This window comes from Amphibalanus amphitrite, unplaced genomic scaffold (genome assembly GCF_019059575.1).
Source record: "Amphibalanus amphitrite isolate SeventyFive unplaced genomic scaffold, NRLGWU_Aamphi_draft 001275F_arrow, whole genome shotgun sequence".
Classification (NCBI taxonomy): domain Eukaryota; kingdom Metazoa; phylum Arthropoda; class Thecostraca; order Balanomorpha; family Balanidae; genus Amphibalanus; species Amphibalanus amphitrite.
In genome coordinates, this window is record NW_024882768.1 from 72,825 (window position 1) to 94,904 (window position 22,080).

The 22,080-nt window shown below is 54.2% G+C and overlaps 1 protein-coding gene across 30 annotated transcripts in view; it reads left to right on the top strand.

The window, feature by feature from the left end:
- LOC122371743 (SH3 domain-containing kinase-binding protein 1-like) overlaps positions 1–22,080 on the top strand; it is a 101,958-nt gene that overhangs the window by 52,469 nt on the left and 27,409 nt on the right. For 15 of the 30 annotated variants that reach the window (XM_043348355.1, XM_043348362.1, XM_043348378.1 and 12 more), the window contains exons 3-4: positions 6,020–6,174; positions 12,142–12,256. In XM_043348355.1, the coding sequence (XP_043204290.1) occupies positions 6,020–6,174; positions 12,142–12,256 (270 nt within the window). Of the gene's footprint in view, positions 1–608; positions 878–6,019; positions 6,175–12,141; positions 12,257–16,710; positions 17,349–22,080 lie in introns of those variants that run through there. The other 15 variants (XM_043348357.1, XM_043348353.1, XM_043348358.1 and 12 more) reach the window with 10 other exon arrangements.

Here is a 22,080-nt window from a genome sequence, read left to right on the forward strand (position 1 = left end):
TTCAAAGAAATTGCAAATAATCCTTGTGTTTTTTTTATACTCACTACTCAGTGTTGTTGCAAGTGCGACAATGACATTTTTTGACGTTGTTGGCATTGTTCATTGCTGATCTGTCGACATTTTGGTCGGAACCGGTTTTATAGTTTTTTTTTTCGTATTTGCTCTGTTTTGATTCAGTTTCTGCACAGTGAATGAATGATTTGAATATGGTTTAAAGTTGTGAATGCTGCTTATCGGAAGCTAAGCCTCTTATGTATGTCCATGCACATTTATCAAGGGTTGTAGCGCGTATTTTAGCTGTCGACCTGTCCACTTCTTTATTGCTATATTTTGAATGAAAACGGCCACCATCATCGTTTGAATGGTACAAATGCATGCAAAACTGGCATTGTTCACCTTTCTTTGCAAAGTTGGCATGGCTCATCCTGTAATTATTCAGCGTTTCAGTACGCCGCAATTGTGCATGGCCCTGCACCCGTTTCACACATTCCTCACGGGCCAGTCGCCGTATCGCCCGCGGTAATGGCCCATCGCAGTGGGGCTGCGTGCCGGCGGTGTTTGCCTCATCAGGCCCTCCGTACGGGCGGCCGGCGGGTCCGGGGTAGCGCGGAGGGGTGAGCCGGCCATGGTGGGAGAGCGTCGCGCAGGGTGCCGCGGCCGGCGGGCGGGCGGCGGCCCGTCAGTTCCAGGCCGGCCGCCGAGCGCGAGGGTGAGGTGGTGGTGTGCTCCAGTGGTGACGCTGCTGTGTGACGACCGGTGACGTGACGGGCCGGCGAGATGATCGGCGTGGGCATGTCCTACCCGGGCTGGGTGACCCTGCCGCGGGGCCACAAGAGCCGCGCGCCGCTCCACCACTGCTACGGGAGATGTCGAGTCGGTCAGTATACCGCCCGGGGCTGACATGAAATGCACGGGAGCTCTCAGTTCTGTTTATCTTTGAAATGCCGCCTGCTGCGCCGTTTTTGGGATAAGACTATTTGCATTTTCCCCCTGGTGCAAGTTTGGATGATGGGAGCCGTGGACGAGGTTTACATTTAGCAAGGGTATTGCTCTGCATTGCCGTTACCTTTCCACGTCAAATAGTTCCCGTCGTACAATAGTTTATGATCCGTCTTCAGGTATGATCCGTCTTCAGGGCCGTACGACGAACACTGGCTATTGCTGGTGCGCGCCGGATGGAAAGAATCACAACGCTTTAATTTTTACAATCATCGTGCCTTATATGGGCGCCGATGACCACTGTAGTCCGGGCGCCCAAAAACCCCAATTCACCATCATCATCATCATCATCATCATCCATCGTGCCTTATAGCCCTTTCAGCTTGACGTGATACTATTTTTTATCACTCGAAAAAACAGATGATTTGATTAACTTGTTAAGTTTGTTTCTGCATTTGATCGTATAAGTGCATATCCCTATATACTAACATCAAGAACTCGATGTTTCCGTGAACCGGTTTCAGGGATATCAGAGGGTCATTGTGCTATCGTAATTTTAACGTATCTGGTAGTGTGTAGTATGTAATGCAACAATCGTGTTTTGTATGCCTTTTGAAAGTCGATTAGTCTTTCCTCACTTATAAATGTGCATCGGCCATCGGGTGTACTGTATAACTGCAGCCGTCTTTTCTAATTCTGTCATTTACATTAAAAAAACAACGGACAACAAAAACAAGGAAGGGGAAACAATAAGAGAGTAAAACTGATGAAGATCACTACCGCATATCATAGTAGAATTTGAAAGGTGTAAAAAGAGCAGCCTACCGTAGACCGGCGCGGCGGCGGCTGCCGCCCACACAGACCAGACCAGGGCCTCGTTTCATAAAGCGAGTCCGTAACTTACGCCGTTTTTTGGTCTTGTATTGCAAGTGCATTTCAAGCGATAAATTTATTTACCCTTCTGCCTTCTGTTCTTGCTTGCAAGATGAATAAATTTAACGATTCAAACTAACGTCATCGCTTCACATGCATTTGCAATACAAGACCAAAAACCACCGTAAGTTACGGACTCGCTTTATGAAACGAGGCCCAGGGCACCAGACCCGTACCTGACGCCACACGGGCCACAAACGTCGGGAATATAACATATGTTTATGTGCATATCACATTCTATCAGCTGCCATTCATATTTGCAGTCTTCCATCACAATTTGAATGCTAGTGAATACCTACACTGGGCTGAGACATTTGTTACTACATCGTCTACCGATCCATCCAGTGACGCCACCGCGTCCCGTGACCCCGGGGGTAATGGTGACTGATGACGCCAGTTAACCCGTTCTTCTCGCGGTTACCGTCATAGTTCTCATATATCCCGTCATTTGCTTGTTGCCTCATCCTTCATATTCCGAAGGCTCTTTGGGAGGTTCCATGACCCTGCTGACAGAGATGGCGAAACTTTGTGGATAAATGGAACGTTGGATCGTGTTGTCACACACAAACTGCACCTTCTAGCCAACTATGGGCGATCAAAGCGGCTCATAACTCGTCCGGACCAAATTGCTACGATCTGTCTGGAGTTTCCGAGTTTTCGAGTCATCAGCTGCCGTACGAGTGTCACTCCCGTGAGGTTATTTCCGGTCTAACGTCTCAATACGAGTAGGTATGCTTGATGATTTGTCGTTAGTTGCAGGCACAAAGCAATGCAAAACTGAGTTTCTTATGAAACTATTGCTAGAGTTTCATCGAACAAATAATTTGGACGTTAACTATTATTTTGGTTGACCTCTAATTTAACCTTAGACTAGGTTGATTGTCTTCACGCTAACCACAAGGTTAAGCTGGAATGGTGAAATCATGCCGCGAATGTTGTACAAGGAATTATAATTAAGAGGTAAACAGGCTCGTGACAACAGCCAAAAATAGTGAACACTTGTCTCCGGTGATTTGTTGATAGCACTTACGTGTGCTGTGCTGACGCAACTCGACTGACCATAAGCGAACCGTGGGAAGCGCTGCACTGCGGTTAAATCAGTAGAGCAATGACAGCAGCCTGATAAATGTGCTCCAATCATGCAGCGTATTGCTAACCCATCACGGGCTCCATTACCGTCCTCGATAGCTTCCAAGTAGCGTTTCGGAATTCGGTACCATTTCCCTGTATCGCCACTGTCACGGAGGAATGCTGCAGTTCGGTGTCATATCGGACAGCTGCCCATGTGCCGGCGCGTGCATCGAGGCCGATACACCGTCCAATACCGCCACCGATGGACGCTGGTCGACGTGCACCTCCTCTATTTTATGGTCCGACCCTGGCCGGTCATCGTCCTCCGCCCGCGCAACTCAGCCCGACTCACTCCTAACTCACCCAGAACTCCTCCAAACTCACCCACAACTCGTCCAAACTCACCCACCGTTCCCAGGCTCTGTTGCCCCGCATGCATCCTGTAGCCGATGCCAATTTGACCATAGGTGGGCCAGGCTGTGCATGACTCCGGGTATTTTTAAGTGTGTTTTTGTGTTGTTTGCATGCCGGTCGATTGACGGATAGGCTCTTGTTATGGCTGACTGGACGCCAGTGAGGCCCGCATTCGCCTCTCCAAAGAGGGCCAGCAGGGGCGGAAACCTGTCGGAAAAGCGCGCTCAGCTCACGGTGCCTGATGTCAGCTTGATGACGATACAAGTGTAGTTTGTCGTCTTCCATGAATTCAACTGTTGCGAATGGAACGGTGGGTTGTAAGAATGCTAGGCAAGACATTTCGATCCCGATTGTCTCGTCTGTCGCTATCTAGTTATGGGTCAGATCTTCGGCGGTAGTATGTCAGCTGTCGTGGATTCTGGGAACCTTCTGAATTCTGATCTCCTGGCTTCACTCTTGAACTTTATCAGATGGGTCAGGTGACCTTTATGCATCATGGACACCGTCATCTTCCCCGGGGCCTTTATAGCGTCCGGGAACAGCTCCCATAAAAAACTTGTCTTGCTCCGACACTTATGAGAAGCTCCTTGGCCCAAAGTATTTCAAGAATCTCGAGCACGTTATATAGCGAGTGCGCTGCAGCCTGACTGAGCAGGCAGGCGAGGGCAGTGCCGGGCTCGTCCAGGTATAGGCCCAGGTGCGGGGCTCGGATCAACCATTGATCAGGCTGTCTGGGAGCGAGCGGACCGGGCAGAGAGAGGAGGGTGAGACGGCGTGATCGATCTGGCGGTACCGGGACGGCCCGGTACGCCCGCCGTCCCCTGTCGTCGTCGGACGAGATGCGGACGGTGTACGACTGTGCGCTGACTGTGCGGGGGCTGTGTGATACACAGTGTTTGGACGTCTGTTGATGGTTTGCGGACTGCGAATGGTGTGTGGTGCTCTAGCTGTTGCCAATGTCTTGTGATGTTTGTAGTCTGTGCGGTGTCTGGCGTGCGTTTGGTATGCTGGTCTGTTATGTATGGACGCTTGCCGCCTGTCTGCGATGGGCTGCTCTTGCCTTGTCCTCCGTCGCCGGTGAGCTAGGCTGGCTGCTGGATCTCTCTCTCTCTCTCTCTCTCTCTCTCTCTCTCTCTCTCTCTCTCTCTCTCTCTCTCTCTCTCTCTCTCTCTCTCTCTCTCTCTCTCTCTCTCTCTCCCTTTCTCCTCTCTCCCTCTCTCTCTCTCCTTCTCTCCTTCTCTCCTCCCTCTCCCTCTCCTACGGTTGATGACAACTCACTCAGCGCTCATCTCCGGTCTGTCAATCGTCTGGGGGTCGACTTGATCTACTTCTCCCCTCGCCGGCGCACACCGAGACACGCGTTCAGCCGACAGGGTCGCTCACCCTCGGCGTCTTGTGGTGTCGAGGACGGTTTACGAGCGTTTCGTTTGCGCGGCAGTTATGACGTCTGTGTTGTTTGGGTCGAGTGCCGTCGCCGGACGGGTTAACCCTTCCGATGCTTCTGTTTATCTGGTGCGGGGTATAAGATGCGGCCCGACTTCCGTTGTCTCTGCTGCCGCTGGAGAGGACGGGGAGGGTCCGGGAGCCGCCGGGAGCCGCTCTGGAGAGTTCTCCGGAGGATTATCAGGGACGGTTCCCACGCCGCCGCCCCCGCCTCCCCCGACCCGACACGGTGTCGGTGTCGTCACGGCGGGGTGCTCCGTCTGGGGAGGGAGCGCTAACCCTGGCCGTGGGAACGACGCGCCAACCGGGCAGGGGAGGCAGGACCGGGGCGGGGACGGTCCGCCGCCGCGCGGGTGCTGCGTGGAGCGCGGCGGTGCCCGCCGGCCAGTCTAACCCTACCCTGAGCTGACGGGTGTCAGTCAGAGATCCATTGTCCGCCGAGGTGCGGGCGGCCGCGGCGGGGTAAAGGGCGGCTTTCTCCTCTGAGCTGGCTGGGACCGGACGCCGTCTTCACTTCCTGCGCCGGTCACGGAGCAGCCGTCAGCCGGGCCCGGGTCAGCGTCGGGTCACCGGTGTCAGCAGGCGGCCACACTTCCGTGCGATGTCGACCCGGCGGCCGACCCCGGCGGTTTTTAAAACACGGACTACTGGCTCCTACCGCCGGATAATTGACAGTTATCCGTTATTAGTTTATATAGATTACAAACTTGTGGTTTGTCGAAAGCGCAGCGGGATTGATTGCGAACAAATTGGTGGTATAAATAACATCGATCAGCACAAACGTCAGTCTCGCTTGATGAATCGGAATCATAAAGAAAATCATTCCTTAGCCGGCTGGATGTCTGAATTGCCGCTTAATGCGAATGCAACTAAGTTACGTTGCTACCGGGCACTCTGCCCTTGAACTCCAATTACGATCATCATGTCTTTATTGCCTGCTGACGCTAGATATTGATGTCTCTGTTAGGCCTCATCCTCGTTCATGCAATGAACTGTGCCCCAACAAAAGCTCCGTTAGATAGGCATGTTCATTGTTCCTTGTCCATATTTCCGTTGTGTTGTCCGATTCCTGTCATTTTAGGATAAGTCTCGCGTGTCCTTGTATACGATGCTGTCCATCGTCTCTATGAGTTTGTGTTGACCATTTTCTTAGTCTACTGTGCTACGCTACCCACTGCCCCCTTCGGTTCCATGCTGACTATTGTCCGATGTTCCACAGAGGCGCTGGTGGAATACGATTACGAGGCGCAGCACACTGACGAACTGACGATCCGTGTCGGCGACGTGGTGACCGACCTGGCGCCCACGGAGCCCGGCTGGATGCGAGGCAAGCTGCGGGGAAAGGTCGGCGTGTTCCCCGACAACTTCGTCAAGGTGGGTCACTGGCGCTTCTGCGGGACGACCGGTGGTTCTGAATCCCTGTGGCGATTCCTAGTCTTGTGAGACGTCAGTTGGGTGTCAGAGACGGCTGGCTGTTTGAACTGGTGTCTCAGTGGTCACATGCATGTCTGTGGTGGTTTCTGGGTCCCAGCCACGTCTCTGGATCGGCCGCGGGGTGATCTGATGCGCGTCAGACGCAGACACCGACACTAGCCGGAAGCGGTACAGGAAGCGGTGTCCGTCACATTTCCGCGGCTCGGCGCTGGAATAGGACGTCCTGCGGCTGAGTCAGCAGTCGATTCGCCTCTGATGTTACGTCGGTGGCCAGAAGTCTGACTCACTGTCGGTCGCAGTCGGGTTCGTGAGCCGAGCGTAGAACCTCCGGACGTGATGTGTTTGTTTGTGAATCACATCCACAAGACAACAGACACAACACATGATCGGAGATGTTGACCAACATGGGCCTTCATTTCGCCACGACGAAGCTACGAACTAATTTCAGTTTGTAGTCAGTGGTGCTATTCGTGCTCAGTGTTTTCATTATTATTGGTGTTGCACCTGCTCTGTGCAGCGGACCGAAAAGAATGTTATGATAGCATCCGCTGATCAATTTACAGTCGGGCTCCGAATTCCCGAGGTCACGCTCCGTGCAGACCGGCCAGCTCACCTGTCCTCCCGCCCCCGGTCATGGCTCATCCCTCTCCCTTCCCCGTCCGCCGGCCGTTGGGGCTGGCCGGAACTGACTTCACTCTCGGCTGGGAGCGACGCTGCGGCGAACGGTGGCGCGGCGAAGCGGCGTAATTGCCGCCGCCAGGTGGGCCGCTTTGTGTGGCCACCGGAGCGGAGTCGCCGTAACAGGGAGGGCCTGCCGAGGGTACGGCCGGAACGGAGCTAATGTGACCGACCCCGCCGCGCTCAGCTGGCCAAGCTGAATGGCTGCTGACAGCCAGCGCCACAAAGGTTTACAAACGCCCTCGGCGCGGCTGCTTCGGCAGTGAAAGGGCCTGCTTTATCACCCGCTGAATGGGTGAAGAGCTGTCCTTCGTGGGGGCCGAATTGGGAAGGGTTTTATGGAGCGGGGAGCTTGTCCTTGGTGATGGGAACACGTGTTACGGTAGTCGAGCTTTATTTAGGGCCATGAGTTCGTGGTAGTTCATGTTTACAATTCATGTTTACAAGGCGGTGCGAACTGCTCGAGAACTGAGCAGTGCTTTCCTTGGCAGCTCGGCCACTCACAGAAAGCACTCCACTCACGGTGCCTCACAGACACTCGTCACTCGGCACTCGGCTCCGCCTGCCGCCGTCCCAATCCCGTCTGACCCGAAACGATCGTCGCCCAACGCTCGCTCGTTTGCCACGCGCCATACATCACGAAGTCACGCGTCAGACAACACGAGGCCGTACGTTATGAGGTCACGCACTACATGGCGCACGCCCGACGTTTCACGTTATGCGGCGCACATTTGCGAGTCATATTTACTGTGACTTGAGGCCATGAGGTCAGTGGGTCGCGCAGTCTCGGCAAATCGATGTCAATCTCTCCGACTCCGATTTGTTCATCAAACATCCTAGTCTGTTCCTCATGAAATGCCCGACTAAATAAGGTGTGCTGTCATTTGTCTTATGACAATAGATCAAGTGAAATTGTCCATACGTCACTCCCTGACCCCCTGTCCTAGATTCAGTCTGTTGTCTGATTCTTTTTTGATCGAAGGGCGAAGGGACACGAGATGAAGTCGTGGGCCAAAATTACAACGTGTTTGACGCTGCCCATTGCCCAAACACCCAATACACTTTGCAGCGTACCGTCACAATGAGTGCCACAAAACCTTGTTAGGTCACCCAACTTGCGTTAGGCTGACGATGGGTATTGGCGCCTGGCATCTACCAACATCCGACTGCGGACATTCCTTGCATATTGTGCTCTTCCTTCCTTCCCGCTCTACCTGCTGTTGATGGTTGTTTCCCTCGTTTTCCCCATCCATTCGTCTGACACCTTCGCCTCGGTCGGCTGACCGTGTGACCGATGGTCAGCGTGTGCCGACGATGTGGCTATTGTCCATCCATCGTCATCTGACCGACCTTGTCGACCCTGCCTGATGCAATCTGCTCTGATGAGCCCGCGAGGTACGCCATACCCTGGCCATTGATGTAATATTTGACCCCTCTGGGCACAAAGGTCACGAGTAGACGACGATTGAAGCGGTGCCGGTTTGAAGTGAGAGGGCGGAAAGCTGCGAGCTTCGAGGGCGTGCCCGCCACGAGCGATCGAAGGGTGAGAAGGTGTGGGACGACGTGCCTCGGATGGAGAGAGAGTGACGGCATTTGTGCTTTTCATAACCGAGCAGAGAACATCCGGCGAAACCCTGAAGCCGGCGTGAGATGGAAGCTGTTGTTATCAAGGTGCTCAAAGCAGCTGTAACAACAGTGTTTTGATAGCAATTTTATTGAGTGGCCGAGTGGCCAATGAAAATGGGTTTTTGCTATTAGGAAGCACGCAAGAGTTTTACTCAAAGTTTAGCCCTGCACTTAACAGTATTCTGTGGGCTACCTATTGGCTATTTGCATATCCAAACACATTCGAGAAAGTTGAGGAGACTCAGGAGTCGAAAATCGAACACTGTTCGTTATAAGGCTGCCTGAAATGTGAATTCACGGTGAATTTGGAGTTCTTGTTTTTTTTTCAGTACTGGAGTGTACGCTGAGTAGCTCAGTTTCGAGCAGACCGTGTTTGAGCATCGAACGAATTCAGGCGCTAACTTTTCATCCCTAGCTCGTTCATTGTTCGTTGGATGCTCTATTGGAAATTTTGTTTTCCGTTGCATTCTGTTCGGTCGGCTTCAGCGTGAGACAATGGCTCGTGGGCACTGCCAGTGCCACGCTCCCGCTGCTGAGACGAGCGAGAAGTCCTACTCGGTCTGACGGCAGGAAATCGTTTATCTGCGCTCCGAACGCCCGAGACGGCCCAGACCGGCGGACGATCTGCGTCGGTCCGTTTTGTTTCCAATAGGCCACGGTGGGATGGGGGAGACCTTTCGCTTTCTCAGTTATTTTAAAATGAGGTCGCGATCATAGTCGCGATGGCCTGTCGCTTTTTCCCGTCCGCTCGATATTTCACGAAGCGATACCATGCATATCGAACGAACCTATTGACCGCTTTGGCATGACTAGGCGAGCGTCGCGTGTCGGCAAACATCTCTCTGGGTGGATCTACATATGCCGCCGCTCCGGCCACACAGTTCATTTACACGCGGTGTTTGATCAGTTAATGTGACCCAGCCTGTCAGTCGCGGGGCCGTGCTGGTTCTAGGGCGCGTGCGCCAGCCGACGCCTCCGACGCGACGCCGCCGCGGCGGTGCTGCTGACTTGTAAGTAGATCGTTAGAGACGGGGCCGCGCCTTGGTCGGTGTGTGCCCGCTGGTGTGTGTCCGCTGGTGTGTCCGCTGGTGGATGTCCGCCGGGCACCGTGTCCGCCGTGTCCGCTACGTGTCTCCGCTGGTGGCGCCTGCTGTCCCCTGTCCGGCCCATCGTATGAATCTGCTGGCTGAGGTGAGAGGAGAGGTGAGGAGTGAGGTGATGGGAGAGCTGAAAAGTGGGGTGAGAGGTGATGTGAGCTGAGGTAGGAGCTTAGCTGAGCCCGCAACAGACAGCGAGTCGGACGTGATCCCCCTCTCTAGCTGTCACGCCGCGTCGCGCACACACCGGATGTCCCTGTCCCTCCGCAGAACGGTACGTCATCCTCACTGTCCTGTCCCTCAGGAGGTGTGAGTAGAACTGTCGGAGGATGAACGTCGAGCCACCGGATGTGCCGCTAACGTCTAGGATGTAAGTGGGAAATGTAGGATTTGTGTAAAAGAAAGTGGATCATGTGTTGGAAAAGCGACAACAGGTGTTAAACGGACAGCTGGGTGAAGGTGGGAGAGCTTTCGTGGCCAGCTCGACGCTTTCTGGTTATTTGGCGTTATTTACTGATTTTTTTTTTCAGTGAAGTGGCTCGGACAGATTGCGATCACAACGCCGTTTCTCACAGTTTCTTTTCTCATAACACATCTTCAGACAGACGCGTTTCATAAACTTTTGCCAGTCCGGTCCTACTCTTTGAATTAACTGTGTTTTGTTGTGCATAGAAGTGGTATGTTGAACGATTGGCCATCGATCGGGCGGTGCATGGCGATTGATCAGTGTGCTGCACGGCCGGTCGACCGGCCGGCGCGGCGGTGCGGTTCGGGCCACTCTAATGGCCCCGGCCTTGGATGTATTGACTGAGCCGAGTCTATGGGGCCGTGCCTGAGGATGTGCCCAGCCCCGCCAGCCGTCTCATCGGGCGGCCACTGGCGCCGTGTGTGCTGAACTTATCATCTCAGTATTACTGTAAATGTCTCCTGATCGTGTGATAATCAGTTAGGTATATGCATTTCCATATTACGTTACCAGCTTCTTATATCACGTAATTTGCTTGTTCCTTGCACTATGTTACAGATAATCGTACCATCACATCATAAAGACCGGCGCCGAATCACACCCAGTTCCAGTAATCCGCCTTCTCTATGCATACGTCACTGTCCTGTGATCCGTACCGACCATGTGTGACGCGGTGTGACGCCACCTTATACCGCCGCTCGTCCGCCGTACGTCAGCGCGATATACGGACCGGTTCTCAACAGGAAACACGGCCATAGGGAAACTCGGCACATCGCTGCTGATTGCCAACAAGGAGCCACCGTGTCTGCCCTGTCCGGGACCCGAGCGGACACCGCCCGTGCTGTCCGGGATCCGAGCGGACACCGTGTCCTCTCCTCGCTCCCAGCTGACACCGTGTCCTGTCCTTGCTCCGAGCGGACACCGTTCGTGCCGTCCGCGCGCTGAGCGGGCACCGTGTCCCATCCGTGCCGCTGTCCCTGGCGCGGGTAGACGTACGGTGAAAAATGGACCGCTCCTGCGCGCGGAGCACGGTATTTCGCCGTCGCCGGCCGCCGCGCCGCGCTCGGCATGTCATTCTGATGTCACTGCAGGCCCCTCGGTGAATGGCTGTGATGTCGCCCGACGGACTTTTCGTAGACTTTCTGGCACGGCATGTATGGGGTGTGTTTTCTGTGAATGTCGATGTCGGTCGCTGGTGTGTGCAGCACATTTTTTTTTTTGGGGGGGGGGGGGTCTTGGTTCTGCTCGTTGCTGTTTCTAATTACATCGTGTTTCGTGTCAGTTTCGCTGTGGAAGTGACATTGGACCGGTGCAGGTGACTTTTAAGCTAAATGTTTCGTGCAGCTATGCTCCAATCTTGTAAAACTTCTTCCAGTCCTAACATAATCGTCGCATAATGAATCCACGGTAGACGTCCTTCTTTGGCAGGCATCACCATTTTACTGAAATAAAGCTCAGCGCATTGCGCAATGGTTCCCTCATTGAACCATCTGCTCTGTCCAGTTCAAACCAACTATGCCCGCCTGCGCCGCGGTTTCCGCCCGCTCGTCCACACCCAGTTGTCACCAGTTCGCTCCTCGCTAACGGCCTCCGCCCGTCGTGAATGTCGTTCCGTCTCCCGGTACGGTCGTTTGTCATCATTGGCTGAGTATTGAGCTGACGTCCGCCGTGAGAGCTGACGGGCGAAGCCGAGTGGGATTGTCACCCGGGTCACAGGGGATGGTTCGCCACTTCTCAGCAGGGGTTGGGCAGATGGGGTGGCGATAGATGCCGAGCTGAAACGCTTGGTGTTTGCGTGTTGGGAGAATGGTGCTCAGGAGACAGGATTTCGCCTTTATTGCACCTCCTCGCCGGGGCATGGCAGGTATTACATTCATACATTTGACTTTTTGTCCGGTTACCGTTCTCGCCATTGTTATATGCGAGGCTCGCATTGATTGTATCCGTTGTTGGCCTCTGTCCGTATGGCATGTGTCCTTCCTCCTGACAAGTGTCAACATTGTGCTCACAGCTGATTTCCGTGTCCCGTGTCCGTTTCAGATGGTTCACCGTGACATGGCCAAGCCGCGGCCGAATCCCAGTGAGCCCGCGCACACCGGGTCACTAAAGACAAACGGCGTGGCGCGACGGACTCAGGACGCCTCAAAACGGCCAGGTGAGGAGGGCTGGGGAGAACAGGTGTTGGGTGTGCGTGAGTCAACGGTGGGTGACCCGAGGGAGGAGGATGCCTTCAGACGGTCCGTTGAGTGCAGCGGGGGAGGGAAGGGGAGATCGTGCCGCGCTGAGAGTCAGGGATGTCCTGACGGGCGCAGGTCGCCTTGGTGAGTGGACGTTCGCTGTTAGGCGCTGTTCTGTATTATGTAAAAGAAAGTCGTAGGTTTGAGTTTGAGATGGTGACTTCAAACTGAAGTCGTCTACCATCCAGTGCATCCAGCGGACTCTTTAACGGCGCGGTATGCCACATGGTTCGTCACATTAGTATTGATGATTGTTAGACCTTGAAGCGAATTTCTTTGAATCGTCTGAGGCATGCTGGATAATGGACACCAACAACTTGTCTTTTTGTAAAGAGGCGAAGATTTACGTTCGATGGCATTTTACAGTTGTGTCGTTTTTGCGTCGTTTCCGCCATTTTTGGTGTTCTGTGCTGATTTATGGCTGGATTGAGCCGATATGCCTGGGCCTTGAGTTGTCCCAGATATGGCTTGTTTATGGAGACAGAGGATCTCCGAATACGTGTATGACATGATTTGGATATGGTCACACACTTTGGGCATGTTGGCAATGATACTTTCGGTAGGCAGACAACTGAGCCAGTGACAACTGAACCAGGGACAACTGAACCAGTAAAACTGAACCAGGGACAACTGAACCAGTGACAACTGAGCCAGTGACAACTGAACCAGCGACAACTGAACCAGCGACAACTGAACCAGCGACAACTGAACCAGTGACAACTGAACCAGGGACAACTGAACCAGTGACAACTGAACCAGTGGACAACTGAACCAGTGGACAACTGAACCAGTGGACAACTGAACCAGTGGACAACTGAACCAGTGGACAACTGAACCAGTGACAACTGAGCCAGTGACAACTGAACCAGTGACAACTGAACCAGTGACAACTGAACCAGTGACAACTGAACCAGTGACAACTGAACCAGTATGACAACTGAACCAGTATGACAACTGAACCAGTGACAACTGAACCAGTGACAACTGAACCAGTGACAACTGAACCAGTGACAACTGAGCCAGTGGACAACTGAACCAGTATGGCAACTGAAACAGTGGACGACTGAACCAGCGGACAACTGAACCAGTGGACAACTGAACCAGTGGACAACTAACGTCGTACTGCGCTGTACTCGTATAGGTATAAGGTAGCGCGTGGCTGGACGGACGGTCTGTGCCAATCTGCCGGTCTGCCAATTGATCTGTGTCCGATCTATTAGAGTGTCCGTCCGAGAGCCGTACGGCGGCTGACAGGGCTGACAGAGCCTGGTGGTCGCGAACTGGTGTGGTAACCGTTACGCCCACCTGGGACGCCCGAATAGTTAGCAACGTATAAATAATATTCACTTTGATGGCCTAACGTACTCGGGACAGACAGGGCACGCAACGTGGGCTTGGCAGAGTTCAGCCCGCCTGGGCCCAGAGGAATCTCCGGTATATAAATGGATTCACTGCTCGGGCTTAGTGCTTACATCGGGCTTACGCCAAACGTCGCACAACTAGGGCTAAACAACGGCTGTCCTGAGCTCGCCGAGAGGCCCAGAGGGCATACCTACGGCAGAGCATAGGCTTAAGTCGGCGTTTTTGTGTCCTTTAGCCCAAGCGCTAGCCGACTTTAGTCCAAGCGCTAGCCGACTTAAGCCCGACTAAAAATCTCGGGCAAGCCGCACTTCAGCCTGCTTGGGCCCGGAGTAAAATTGCTCGCTGGGCTACTGGTTAGTGGTTCAGTTGTCACTGGTTCAGTTGTCCACTGGTTCAGTTGTCCACTGGTTCAGTTGTCCACTGGTTCAGTTGTCACTGGTTCAGTTGTCACTGGTTCAGTTGTCACAGGACGCCTCAAAACGGCCAGGTGAGGAGGGCTGGGGAGAACAGGTGTTGGGTGTGCGTGAGTCAACGGTGGGTGACCCGAGGGAGGAGGATGCCTTCAGACGGTCCGTTGAGTGCAGCGGGGGAGGGAAGGGGAGATCGTGCCGCGCTGAGAGTCAGGGATGTCCTGACGGGCGCAGGTCGCCTTGGTGAGTGGACGTTCGCTGTTAGGCGCTGTTCTGTATTATGTAAAAGAAAGTCGTAGGTTTGAGTTTGAGATGGTGACTTCAAACTGAAGTCGTCTACCATCCAGTGCATCCAGCGGACTCTTTAACGGCGCGGTATGCCACATGGTTCGTCACATTAGTATTGATGATTGTTAGACCTTGAAGCGAATTTCTTTGAATCGTCTGAGGCATGCTGGATAATGGACACCAACAACTTGTCTTTTTGTAAAGAGGCGAAGATTTACGTTCGATGGCATTTTACAGTTGTGTCGTTTTTGCGTCGTTTCCGCCATTTTTGGTGTTCTGTGCTGATTTATGGCTGGATTGAGCCGATATGCCTGGGCCTTGAGTTGTCCCAGATATGGCTTGTTTATGGAGACAGAGGATCTCCGAATACGTGTATGACATGATTTGGATATGGTCACACACTTTGGGCATGTTGGCAATGATACTTTCGGTAGGCAGACAACTGAGCCAGTGACAACTGAACCAGGGACAACTGAACCAGTAAAACTGAACCAGGAACAACTGAACCAGTGACAACTGAGCCAGTGACAACTGAACCAGCGACAACTGAACCAGCGACAACTGAACCAGCGACAACTGAACCAGTGACAACTGAACCAGGGACAACTGAACCAGTGACAACTGAACCAGTGGACAACTGAACCAGTGGACAACTGAACCAGTGGACAACTGAACCAGTGGACAACTGAACCAGTGGACAACTGAACCAGTGACAACTGAACCAGTGACAACTGAACCAGTGACAACTGAACCAGTGACAACTGAACCAGTGACAACTGAACCAGTATGACAACTGAACCAGTATGACAACTGAACCAGTGACAACTGAACCAGTGACAACTGAACCAGTGACAACTGAACCAGTGACAACTGAACCAGTGACAACTGAGCCAGTGGACAACTGAACCAGTATGGCAACTGAAACAGTGGACGACTGAACCAGCGGACAACTGAACCAGTGGACAACTGAACCAGTGGACAACTAACGTCGTACTGCGCTGTACTCGTATAGGTATAAGGTAGCGCGTGGCTGGACGGACGGTCTGTGCCAATCTGCCGGTCTGCCAATTGATCTGTGTCCGATCTATTAGAGTGTCCGTCCGAGAGCCGTACGGCGGCTGACAGGGCTGACAGAGCCTGGTGGTCGCGAACTGGTGTGGTAACCGTTACGCCCACCTGGGACGCCCGAATAGTTAGCAACGTATAAATAATATTCACTTTGATGGCCTAACGTACTCGGGACAGACAGGGCACGCAACGTGGGCTTGGCAGAGTTCAGCCCGCCTGGGCCCAGAGGAATCTCCGGTATATAAATGGATTCACTGCTCGGGCTTAGTGCTTACATCGGGCTTACGCCAAACGTCGCACAACTAGGGCTAAACAACGGCTGTCCTGAGCTCGCCGAGAGGCCCAGAGGGCATACCTACGGCAGAGCATAGGCTTAAGTCGGCGTTTTTGTGTCCTTTAGCCCAAGCGCTAGCCGACTTTAGTCCAAGCGCTAGCCGACTTAAGCCCGACTAAAAATCTCGGGCAAGCCGCACTTCAGCCTGCTTGGGCCCGGAGTAAAATTGCTCGCTGGGCTACTGGTTAGTGGTTCAGTTGTCACTGGTTCAGTTGTCCACTGGTTCAGTTGTCCACTGGTTCAGTTGTCCACTGGTTCAGTTGTCACTGGTTCAGTTGTCACTGGTTCAGTTGTCACTGGTTCAGTTGTCCACTGGTTCAGTTGTCACTGGTTCAGTTGTCATACTGGTTCGGTTGTCACTGGTTCAGTTGTTACTGGTTCAGTTGTCACTGGTTCAGCTGTCACTGGTTCAGTTGTCACTGGTTCAGTTGTCTACTGGTTCAGTTGTCCACTGGTTCAGTTGTCCACTGGTTCAGTTGTCCACTGGTTCAGTTGTCACTGGTTCAGTTGTCTCTGGTTCAGTTGTCACTGGTTCAGTTGTCACTGGTTCAGTTGTCCCTGGTTCAGTTGTCACTGGTTCAGTTGTCACTGGTTCAGTTGTCCCTGGTTCAGCTGTCACTGGTTCAGTTGTCCCTGGTTCAGTTGTCCTGGTTCAGTTGTCACTGGTTCAGTTGTCATGGAACCGATACTTTCATGTGCACTTTCCATGATTATGTGTTCACCACACGCTTTGAGCGCTTGCCGCGTGTTAGATTTTGCATTCAAAGGCAGGCATGCAACTAACTGAAAACCGGCTGGTTTTTACGATACTCGACCTGTCGGCTAGTAAGATAGCTTGAGCTTTGGATACTGCCCGCCGGATGGCGCTGGTGTGTGGGTGCGGCCGGTACCGGTAAGCGGCTGACCGGCTGCGCGCTGCCGCCGTGTGGGCTGTGGCTCGCCGCCGCACGTCGCTTGTTATCGCGCGGCGCTCGTTGTCCGTGGAGAGCCGATCTCTGTGTCCCCGCCTCTGCCTTCTGCGCACGCCCACCGTGCGTCCACCCCCGGCGCGTGCTGTCAGTGTGTGCGCGCTGTCCGTGCTCCTCGGTGGCCCGGCCCGCCTCCGCTGCCCCGCGCAGCCCGGTCAGACGCTATCGGCCGGCGGCCACCGTTTCCGGGCAGAGATACGGACCGGCCGAGCCGCCGAGCCGCGGCCCAGTGCCGGGCGAACGCCGCCGCAGCCGCCGCCGCCGCCGCCGCCGCCGCCGCCGCGCCCCTGACCCGACGCCACCGCCCAGTCGGCCCGGGCACAGCCGAAATCGATGCGGCGACCGGCGGCCGCCGAACTCGACCAGCCTCGCCTCTGAGACAGACTGAGTGCGAGCCCCGGACGGCCGTGCCGTGACCAGTGAGGACTGTGTGTGCCGTGTGGTCTGCCGGGTCTGTGGTCTGAGTGACCCGGTGATCAGTGACCGAGTGACGAAGTGATCGGTGGCTCAGTGAACCGCGTGACCTGACCCCTGACCTGGCGTGTGGGCAGCCGTCGACCCGACATCATGGCCGGTACAGGTATGTTTGTGCGTTTCCGGCGTTCCAGCGCCAGTACCGGTGATGTCATTCCGTGTGCAGGGGTGGGGCACACCGGCCGAGCGAGGGTAGGATGCGGATTGCGGGTGCGCCGCTGCCGCCTCTGCCGCGTCAGGTACGCCGTCCGCGGTGACGTCACGATCCGGATCTGCAGGGCTCCGGAACCGCAGTGGCGCTGGGCTGCGCGCAACAGGCAGGCGGGATGTGCAGACTGGAATGTTGATCCTCGGTCGGTGACCTGCAGGTCCCAGACCCTCCCGGTCGGGTGGGACGCACCGCCCCGCGCCCGCTGGTCTGGAGGGGCGGGGCGGAGGGGTGTGTGGGCTGGTCAGCTGAGTCATACGGTGGTCGGGATGGGGAAGGAGTGGGTATGATGGGACTGAAGATGCCTGTAGCGGGCCGAGTCTGGACTGGTCTTTGTGTTCGACAGGGTCTGCGTGGTCTGTGATCTGCCAGCTCTGTGTGGCATGTGTGCCAGATCTATGACCCAGTCTCGGTGTGGTTGCCATAACGCGCCCCTGTGGGTGGCCTGCGCCCAGTCTGAACAGTTCAGCACCGTCCACTTCACGGCTATCACGGAGCTCGTCACGGCTATCTCGCCCCGCGTCACGACGCTCGTGACGGGCCGACAGCCGGCCGTGGTCGGGCCGCGCCTCCCATCGCCGCCGGCGCGCCACTTTCCTCGCCTGCTCGCCGTTTTTGTGCCACTCCGCCCTGCCTCCCAGACGCACGGCGGCTGCCTGGTTTTGTTGGTTAGGACGACGTCTGCTGGGTTTTGTTGGTTAGGACGACGGCTGCCTGGTTTTGTTGGTTAGGACGACGTCTGCTGGGTTTTGTTGGTTAGGACGACGTCTGCTGGGTTTTGTTGGTTGGGCGGCGGCTGCCTGGTTTTGTTGGTTAGGACGACGTCTGCTGGGTTTTGTTGGTTAGGACGACGTTTGCTGGGTTTTGTTGGTTAGGACGACGTCTGCCGGGTTTTGTTGGTTAGGACGACGTCTGCTGGGTTTTGTTGGTTAGGACGACGTCTGCTGGGTCTTGTTGGTTAGGACGACGTCTGCTGGGTTTTGTTGGTTAGGACGACGTCTGCTGGGTTTTGTTGGTTAGGACGACGTCTGCCTGGTTTTGTTGGTTAGGACGACGTCTGCTGGGTTTTGTTGGTTGGGCGGCGGCTGCCTGGTTTTGTTGGTCGGTCTGCGCGACTGTTCCACGGCTCTGGTATTCTGATTAGTGGCTGAACGGGATGACGAGATCAACATAGCTGAGCTAGAGGCCTGGATGTTTGTAGCTCCATAATTCAGATGCGTGTAAAGGTTTAAGTTTGTTGGGTTTTGCGTAAGATTCGTGCCTCTTATGGGCTGCCTTGGTGCTCTGTTTCCACTTATCTTGCAAGATAACCAGGAGCAAAAATGAGGTCAAATCAGTCCACGGCCGATATCGCCTCCGGCGGCAGGCCGACGCAAACAACGGAACGGAACATCTCTTTCAGAGACTTGGAAGGGGTGCCTCCGCCTTTCGTCTAACCTGTTGGCACTCCTCAGCCCATAGAGCCACGCCTGGCCTCGGCACTGCGATGCCACTTATTGCGTAATTTCTCTGCCTCTCCCTTTATGACATCAGTTCCGCCTTCGCGACGCTTTCATCACACACTTGTGTCGACTCCGTTTCTGCTGCTGGGCTCTGATACGTTTTGTGTTGGTTTGCCCTCGTCTCCCCTCTCCTTCCGTCCTGGCACCGCCTCTGCCGAAGCCATCTTTTCAAGGCTGCGTGTTTGGGCGCCCGCCGCGGCCGACGTATACGGAAATCTGCATATCTGCGCTGGCTGTGAGGGCGCCGCTCCCGTGCCGGCCGACCCGGCCAACACACCTCTGACCTCCGCCGGGCTGAGCTTCCGGCGCCGGCTGACTCATTTGAATAACCTCGGCTCGAGCACAAAGTGAGTGTCGGGTTATAGGGCTTATTGGCCCCCGGGTAAAGCCCAGGTTTCATGAAATTGATTTATCTCAAATTCTCAACAACTTGCAGAAACCAGGCTCGAATACGGTCGCTATTGGGTCCGGTAGCTGTGTGACCTTTCCATCGTGTCACTGAACCCCTTCAAAATATTGCATAGCTTTGAGGTCAGCGACATAGCTCGGCCATCGAAGTTATATAAACAGTCCCAGTTTAACCGATTGGCTCTCTGTCTGTCCCAAGTCAACCTGCCTCACGTCCACCGCACACTGTGCTGCTTGTAAACGCTAGCGCATGCTAATTACGTCTCCATCGACTCAATCTCTAGCTCTTCCGTCCCGTCAGAGTTACAGTGTCGCTGGCAATGAGTTGAGACGGTATACCCGTGAGCAGTGCCACCGGGAACGGCCAGGCTGGGCGGCCGGGAATTCCGCACCGAGCACTCCTGATTGAGCGGGCTGCCCGGTGGACTATCGAACGGCCAGATACGGGACAGAGGGCAGATTGTGCCGCACTACAGCGGGCTCGAGGTCACACGGAGTGCTCCTCTGACACAGTGCTCCTCAGCTCACCCAACCGTGGTGTTCAGGGAACGCTGGTTTCGATAGTGAAACAATAGACAATAGACAATAGACAGTTTATTCAGGACATTCCACTGGAACATGTGGCTATTACTGCCCGTCGTCAGTAAAACAGGTGATGATAAAATACAATAAAAGATGAAAGGGGAACACATATACAGAGAGACACTCATGATGACTAGTTGCTAGTGTTCTGCTCCTCGAGCAGATGCCTGCGTAGGCGTCGTCCGAACGCCCCCGGGGGCAGTCGGGGCAAATCCGATGGCAGTGAGTTGAGGGCAGCCGGCGCTCGGCAGGTGAACCGGCGTTTGCCCATCTCTGTACGGGATCGCGGCACGTGCAGGAGTGTGTCCTGCCGCGTGCTGACAGCAGCGTCCCGGCCGCGCGCCTCAGCCACGGTGGCCAGACTACCCGCTAGCAACTCCGGCTCGGCGTGACACCGCACTTTGTGCAGCAGGCACAGGGAGTGGTAGGTGACGAGGTTCTCCGCGCTGAGCCAGCGCAACTGGCACACCAAATCGGAAACATGATCGTACTTTTTGCGGCCGAAAATGACTTTTGCTGCGTAGTTTAAGATTTTTTGTATCCGAGAGAGATTGTGTCTGGTGCCAGCACCATACACTGCGATGCAGTATCGAACTTGTGATATGACCAGTGCGCTGACCAGCACGGAGATCACATTGGGCGGTAGGTGCCCCCGGAGATGCGAGAGACCACCCAAAACTCCAAAGCAGCGTTTCGTGAGCGTTGTAATATGATCACCCCAGGTCAGGTGACGATCAAATATGATGCCGAGATTTTTTGCTGAGGAAACTGGGGACAACTCGTGATCGCGGTATTTTACTTTAAGTTCAGGCAATGTGCGAAGATTTTGGGGGCTGCCCAACAGCATCAGCTGAGTCTTAGCGGCGTTGACTTTTAAGCCGTTGGCCCGGAACCAACGGTCAAGAGAGGCCAATGTGTCCTCCATACGAGTGACGAGTGATTGAAATTGAGATTTCTTGCCGCTTACTAGAATTTGTGTGTCGTCTGCATATTGTACTACTACTGCGCCTTCGGCAAACTGACTAAGGTCGTTGTCGAAGACGCAGTAGAGGAGGGGGCCTAAGGCTGAACCCTGAAAAACTCCGATGCTGTTGGGTAGCGGGCGGGACTTTTTGATTCCACCGTGATTGTCAGTGAAGCTGACGCTCTGAGTGTGGTTTTGAAGATATGCGGAAAACCATGAAGTGTCAATTCCGTGCGCCTGTAATTTTGAAAGGAGCTTCGAGTGGTCAATCACATCAAAACATTTGCTCAAATCCAGCAGGCAGAGAAGGGAAACCTCTCCATGGTCAGATGCAGATAGGATATGGTCGGAAATGGATGCGAGCGCGGTTTCCGTGGAATGGTGAGGTCGGAAACCGTGCTGGTTAGGAGATAGGAGATGGTTTTCAGACAGGTAGGAATAGAGCTGTTGGTGGACAGCTCGCTCTAGGATTTTGGTGATGACAGGTACGATGGATATGGGACGGAAGTTGGACGGGCTAGACAAATCACCGGATTTTAAGATGGGATGAACAAGGGAATGTTTCCAGGAGTGCGGGACGTCGGATTGGGTAATGCTGGAGTTGAGCAAATGTAGGAGCACCTCACCGATCGACTCAAAACACGCACGGAGCACGTGAATACTGACACCGTCCTCGCCACAGGCCGACGAGCTGCTAAGTCCGAAGACGACAGCACGCAGCTCTGACAGCGACAACGGCGCCAGCACGAACGCACAGGCGCCCACACGAAAGCATGAAAGCAGATGGAATCGTAGTAAAAGGAATAAAGGGTGTTTGCACGGACGAAATGGGACGTTATGTCTTTTATTGTCATCGTAACCTACACTGTGTTGGGTTTTGTGGTCGAAATTGGATCATTCATGGAGTGTGAATGAAACCAAGCACAATCTGTGGTGGTGACAAGGACGTCTGTTTCATCTGGGCTTTATTCCATCACCGGATGTACGAAGTTCCATATCCACTATCCAGTGATCTAAAGTGATCCCAAATAGGTAAAAGTTTCGGGAATTCTCAACCCAATATCAGTTTGTAACCTTGACATCCTGCATCCTGCTTGATTAATACTCAACCCGATGTCGATAACGCAGATGTAGGTGTCTGTGCCGGCTGTATTCGCCATATCTCTGTTTCCGA